Source organism: Nyctereutes procyonoides, unplaced genomic scaffold (genome assembly GCF_905146905.1).
Source record: "Nyctereutes procyonoides isolate TBG_1078 unplaced genomic scaffold, NYPRO_anot_genome, whole genome shotgun sequence".
NCBI lineage: Eukaryota > Metazoa > Chordata > Mammalia > Carnivora > Canidae > Nyctereutes > Nyctereutes procyonoides.
Genome location: NW_026575047.1, coordinates 36,156,762 through 36,163,583, shown reverse-complemented (window position 1 = coordinate 36,163,583; position 6,822 = coordinate 36,156,762). Strand labels below are relative to the sequence as shown.

Below are 6,822 nucleotides of genomic sequence, written 5' to 3'. Positions count from 1 at the left end.
CGCCCCCGGCCCGGCGCGCGCCAATCGCCTCCCCCAGCGATAGTGTCAGTAGCATTGTAGTGTCAGCTCCCGCCGGTGACGTTGCGCCTCCCTCGTCCCCCTCCGGAGCCGTCTGGCTGCAGAGGCTCAGTCAAGAGGCGGGGAGGAGAGGAGGAAAAAGCGCTGAGTGAGGGCGGGCGGGCGGGCGGGCGGGCGGGAGGGAGGAGAGGAGCCGGGGAGGGGCTCCTTAAAGAAACGCTGCTGTCGCTCGCCTGCTCGCTCCTCGCTCGGCATTGTGGCCAGCCTGCCGGGCACTCGGGGGGCACGCGCGGCTGCCGCTCGAGCTTTGCCCCCGCCCCACCCGCCGGCAGACCTGGGGTGGGGACCCAGGCGGGGGCTCCCGCGGCCACTGCCCGGCGCGGACCGCTCCGAGCGACCCAGTCCTCCCGGCGCCGAGAAAGGAGCCACGGAGCCCGCGGCAGCCGGCCGGCCTCCCCGCCCCTGACCGCTCGCTTCCCGGCTGCCTTTGTGGCCGCAGCTTCTGGCCGCCGAGCCGAGGGCCGGCGGGGGCGCGGCGCGCACGGCCGAGCGATGCCCAGCTCCCTGTTTGCAGACCTGGAGCGCCACGGCAGCGGCGGCGGAGGGGGAGGCGGCGGCGGCGGCGGCGGCGGCGGCGGGAGCGGCGGCGGCGGCGGCGGCGGCGGCGGCGAGACCCTGGATGACCAAAGAGCCCTGCAGCTCGCGCTCGACCAGCTCTCCCTGCTGGGGCTGGACAGTGACGAGGGCGCCTCTCTGTACGACAGCGAGCCGCGCAAGAAGAGCGTGAACATGACCGAGTGCGTACCGGTGCCCAGTTCCGAGCACGTCGCCGAGATCGTGGGGCGCCAAGGTGGGTCCGGCGGAGACGGGGAGCTCGAGGGGCAGAGGGTCTCGGGCCACCGCCCCGCGGGAAGGGCGCGGGAGGGCTCGGGATCCGCGGCGCCCGCGAGCTCGAGGAGAGAGGAAGAGCCGCGCGAGGGGCCGGCGCCCCAGACAAAGAAAGTGCAGGCAGGCTGTCTCCCGGAGCCGCGCCGCTGCCTCGGCGGGATGCGCTCCATCCTGCTAAAATCACTGCCTTCTCCCCTAGCGCCCCCCACCTAGCCCACCCCGGGAAATAGAATTTAAGTACAAGATGCTTGGGGGAGGGGGCCTTTGATCGGTCCTCTGGGAGGGGGAGGAGGAGGAGGGAGCATCGGATGGGAGGAGGATTCTGGATTTCTGCAGAGCGGAATGGAGCCCAGAGGAGGAACAATGGGTCCCGGGACTGCCCCCACCCCTCCATCAGTCCCCCAGTTCTGGGGCAGCGCGGCTTCGGCCGTCGTCCCCGAACCCCTCCGCCGCGTCTCCAGGGCGGACGGCGCGCCCCGCTGGATCCTAGCAGCATCTCCCCAGCTGACTTTTTCTGGGATTCTCGGGTTTGCTCGGGACGACTGCAGTCACTGGGGGAGGGCCGGGCAGCCAATGGGCTGTTCCTCGAGCGCCTCGCGGGGGGAACCCGTTTCCCGGCCCGTGGCGTGGCCCGGGGTCAGGGAGGGAGCCGCCCCCTTTCCGCCCAAAGCGTGTCCTGCCGTCGCGCAGCCCTGGCCGCGGGCGGTCCCGGGTCCCCGCGGTTACCCCGGGATAATGGGCGTGTCTGTCTCTCTCTTTCTCTCTCTCTCCCACTCCACCCCCCTCCCACCCCCCACCCCCGCCCTGGCTCCCAGGTTGTAAAATCAAAGCGCTGCGGGCGAAGACCAATACTTACATCAAGACCCCGGTTCGCGGGGAGGAGCCTGTCTTTGTTGTGACGGGCAGGAAGGAGGATGTGGCCATGGCTCGGAGAGAGATCATCTCTGCGGCGGAGCACTTCTCCATGATCCGCGCCTCGCGGAATAAGAACACGGCGCTCAACGGCGCAGTGCCCGGGCCGCCCAACCTGCCCGGACAGACCACCATCCAGGTGCGGGTGCCCTACCGCGTGGTGGGGCTCGTGGTGGGGCCCAAGGGCGCGACGATCAAGCGCATCCAACAACAGACGCACACGTACATCGTGACGCCCAGCCGCGACAAGGAGCCGGTGTTCGAGGTGACCGGCATGCCCGAGAACGTGGACCGGGCTCGCGAGGAAATAGAGGCGCATATCGCCCTGCGCACCGGCGGCATCATTGAGCTCACAGACGAAAACGACTTTCACGCCAACGGCACGGACGTGGGCTTCGATCTGCACCACGGGTCCGGCGGGTCCGGCCCCGGCAGCCTCTGGAGCAAGCCCACCCCCAGCATCACGCCCACCCCCGGCCGCAAGCCTTTCTCCAGCTACCGCAACGACAGCTCCAGCTCGCTCGGCAGCGCCTCCACAGACTCTTACTTCGGCGGGGGGACCGGCGGCAGCGCAGCCGCCACCCCGCGCCTGGCGGACTACAGCCCCCCCAGCCCCGCGCTCAGCTTCGCGCACAACGGCAACAACAACAACAACGGCAACGGATACACGTACGCGGCGGGGGAGGCCCCCGTGCCTTCCCCCGACGGCTGCCCGGAGCTGCAGCCCACCTTCGACCCGGCTCCCGCTCCCCCGCCCGGGGCGCCCCTGCTCTGGGCGCAGTTCGAGCGCTCCCCTGGCGGCGGCCCCGCGGCGCCCGCGTCCTCGTCCTGCTCCTCGTCCGCGTCTTCGTCCGCGTCGTCCTCCTCCGTGGTCTTCCCCGGGGGCGGCGCCGGCGCGCCCTCCAATGCCAACCTGGGGCTGCTGGTGCACCGGCGGCTGCACCCGGGCGCCAGCTGCCCGCGCCTGTCCCCGCCCCTGCACATGGCCCCGGGGGCGGGCGAGCACCACCTGGCCCGCCGCGTGCGCAGCGACCCGGGCGGCGGGGGCCTGACCTACGCCGCCTATGCCAACGGGCTGGGGGCGCAGCTGCCCGGGCTGCAGCCGTCGGACACCTCGGGCTCCTCGTCGTCGTCCAGCTCCTCCTCCAGCTCCTCCTCCTCGTCGTCGGGGTTGCGGCGGAAGGGCAGCCGCGACTGCTCCGTGTGCTTCGAGAGCGAGGTGATCGCCGCGCTGGTGCCCTGCGGCCACAACCTCTTCTGCATGGAGTGCGCCAACCGCATCTGCGAGAAGAGCGAGCCCGAGTGCCCCGTCTGCCACACCGCGGTCACTCAGGCCATCCGCATCTTTTCCTGAAGGCAGCGCGCGTGCGCGCACCCGGCGGGGGCGGGGGGCCCCTCCCCTGCGGCCTCGGCGTCCTCCCCCAGCCCCCCAGCCCCCCTGCCCGCCGCCTTGGTGCCCCACTTTCTCCCCACCCCCACCCCGCCCTCCACCCCCACCCCCCACCCCCGCCCACACTCTGAGATCCGAGAGGAGCTTGGAAAGCTGTAGTATCCGCTCGTTTTTTTTTTTTTTTTAAAGTAATTTTTAAACAAAGGAACTTGCCAGGATATCTGCATCCAGAGTCCTATAGCCTGGGAAACCCCCGAACCACCTGAAATGCATGCTCTATAAATAATAGGAACGGCGACATTCTAGTAATGATAGTTTTTACACTGTACTTCATAGGAGGCTTCCAAAAGAAGAAAAACCCCACAAAGTTTTCCATTTTCTTTAAGTAGGAAAAAAATGAACAATAATGATTATGATGAAGATGATAATAATAGTGCTTATGGGATGTGTGGACTGTTTTAGTGTGTTCCCCTCTGTGGCTGGGTTCCTACGATGCTTATTATAGAACACAGTGGATCCTTTCTGAATGTTTGGAAGGGCCAGGAGTACCTGTGAAACCAGGATACTGCAGCTTTATAAAAGTTAAACAAACTGTAACATATCTCTTATATATTAAAAAACGTTTAAAAGTTTTAAAAGAGAAATTGCATTAATACAGATTGAAGTATTTTATTCTTTTTTGACTTGAAAAATTATATTTCATATTGCAAAGATGTTTACAAGTATTTTAATTTAAGTTCAGTGAACTTTTTTGTAGCTGGGTTAAATCTTTTTATTTTAGTATGGCCTTATGGCAAAGAACACTGTATTATTTTAATAACCACACAATCGTGACGGAATTACAAAACCATAAAATGTGTAATGTTTTGAACAGTATTCTGTTGGGATGGAGATTTTATAGGTTCAGACAAATCTTCTAGAAATGCTTCACCCAGCATATTTTCTATTCAGTGATATAAAGCATATTTTATTCTATATTATTACAAAAAAAAAAACGGAAATGTATAAACATGTCAAAAGGAACTGTTGATGCTTTCTAACATTTGTATAAATAGAATTCAGTGCAAGCTACAAAAATTCTGTTGGGCCACTATAGTTTTAGTATTTCTATTTTAATACATTTGTTTACCACTTGTTTATGTATATGTAGGTGACGTTACTTGAGCTTAAATGTACTTTACTGAGCAAAGTTTAAAAAACAAAGTATATTTTATTTTATGATAAAGGGCCTTTAACCTCATGGTCAAATACTAATATTATATTTGCTGAGACAAGATTTGAAATTGTATCAAGAGTTTTATTTTTCTGACATTTAAAGTTCTACATAATAAAGGTAAAAACTTAAGTAATGGTGCTACTTCATTTTTTAAGTATTTCTATATAAATAAAATATTGAAGAAAATCTATCTTGTGTGGTGAGTTGGTTTTTTGTTTTGTTTTGTTTTAAGCGCCTTGGAGTACACCTGTGTAAATCACTCTTAAGTGACAAGTGAAAATGTGTACATTCCAGGCATGTTATGTCAGTATTTTATCAATAGAATGGGCTTTCGGAATAGGCCAGAGCTGTGCTGAGCTGGATGTACAGACCACGGGTAACAGTATTTTGTAAGAATTGCAAGTTCCTTCTAATCAGGGCTTGCTTTTCCCTGAGACGTGGTGGCCATGGAGCCTAGGGCCCCTGACACCTTCAGGGGGCCCCAGGAAAACGTTTAATTTCTTTTCAAATTAGAAGAAAGAAACCCCCAAAGGAAATGAAATTATTCAAAGGGAATGTTTTAATTTTCAGGTCCACAAGAACCTATTAATTAAAATTTGCCTGAAATGCTAAGAAAATAAAATATGAAAGTATTTAAAGTTCTATCAAAAGTAAATTTTAATGTTGGTATTATTATGCAGGAAGAAGCCTGCCAAAGCAAAAGTGCCTGGAGTCCAGCAAAGTTAGAATCCCACCCAGCGGGGCCCCTGGGGTGGGGTAGAGGGGGCCTAAGGGCTGTGCCTGCTGGTGTAGGTTTCCGCTGAGGGTCACTTCCCTGGGAGAAGCCACCCAGTGACAGTTTCTGCTCGCAGAGGACCTAGCTGGATTTCAGGACCCGTCTGTCTTAAGAGGCTTCTGCTGGGAAGGCAGGCTAATTGGTGTTGACAGGCTGAGGGCGTTAACTATTTGTTGTTGTTTGAGAGAAGTTTTTGTTTGCTTTTGGCAGGCTACACCTGCTCCCTGGCTGTGGGGTTTTGTCAAGCGATGGAGCCCTGTGCTTTCACTTGACCTGAACTCTTGTCTTCTAGAGAGTATTTAGAAATTGATCAGACCATGCCACTGAATTTCCAGCAAACTTTCCAGCTGAGCTGCCCCTGGGGAATGGTGTCTGCCCAGATTGTGGCAGGCTTTTGTTTTAATCTGTGCTGATGGGTAACATTCAGCAGGTGAGTCCAAACAGTGGGCTACAGTATATATTGGTGGTGGTTCCTCTTTTCCCTTTGTATTAATGTTTATTTGTCCAGAAATTGAGTCACATCATAGCTCCTGATTGGTTTGGTTTAAATGCTGCCGTGTGAAGGCAAGAGGCTGGAATCTGGAGTGGGAAGGGAAAAAGGAGTGGCCCGGCTTGGGAAATTTCTGGCATCGTCTCCAACTCTGGAACGTTCCCAGTCGGCGTTTACCTCCTCTCTTCTCCCTCAAGGACTGGAGGTTGGCCGAGGCCTGGCAAACAGCAATATTCTAGTCCAATTCCACCTTTCCTGCTAGCTGTTCGGAAATGCCTAGAACAGAACCAAGATTCTTTTTACACTTACTTCTTTACCAGTGTAACTTTGCTTTTCTGCTTTGGCAGAATGATTACACAGAAGGCAAACAAAACCCAAAAGCCTTGCCTGAGCTTCTTATGGGCTCTTACATGTAGAGGTATCTTGTGGTCCATATACTGCTTTGGAAAAAAAAAGATCTTGAGGCTGCTAACATCCCCTTGGATGGCCTATATTTCTTTGCGGTGAGAAGCTCCCTTTGTTGACATGAAGTTTGGGGATGTATTATTAATAAATGTTGGTTTCTTAAGAGAAAGAGCTTTCTCTCTTTTAGACCATTGGTTTCCCCTGCAGGGCAGGCCCTTGTCACCAGCACAGGTTGTGGAAAATGCTCATGGTATCAGATGGCGTTAGCATTTGATCCAAGGCAAGCCCTCTGTCCCATTCCCCAGATACCCTGAATGACAACCCCATGTGGAGGTGGTCACTGGGCGTGGAGGTGACAGTCCTCCCGCTGGAGAGGTGAGAGATGCCCCGTTCATGCCCTGAGACTGGCAGCGCCTTCCCTTTCTGCTTTTATACCCCTCTGAAATCTTTCAGCAACAAAAAGCCAGCAAACAGACATCTCTCCCCGCTCCCATTTGTGTACACTAATTGTACGAAATCACGGGGGTGATTTTGCACTCTCCCCAAATTTAGGCAGTCTCTGGGGACATTTTTGGGTATGACACCTGGGGTTACTCCTCTTGGCATCTAGGGAGTAGTGTCCAGGGATGCTGTTAGATGTCTTACAAGGCACAGGATGGAATTAATGTGGCTCAGGGTGTGAGAAACCCTGATGTAGACAAAGCAAATGTATCTTCCCTGCTGTTTAT

At 55.8% G+C, this 6,822-nt stretch overlaps 1 protein-coding gene across 1 annotated transcript; it reads left to right on the top strand.

Moving 5' to 3' along the window:
• Positions 1-249: 249 nt before the first annotated feature.
• Positions 250-4,559, top strand: MEX3B (mex-3 RNA binding family member B). The gene is made up of 2 exons (XM_055326482.1): positions 250-868; positions 1,722-4,559. Exons 1-2 carry the CDS (start codon positions 571-573, stop codon positions 3,170-3,172), a joined length of 1,749 nt encoding a protein of 582 aa, XP_055182457.1. The 5' UTR covers positions 250-570; the 3' UTR covers positions 3,173-4,559.
• The last annotated feature ends 2,263 nt before the right edge of the window (positions 4,560-6,822 follow it).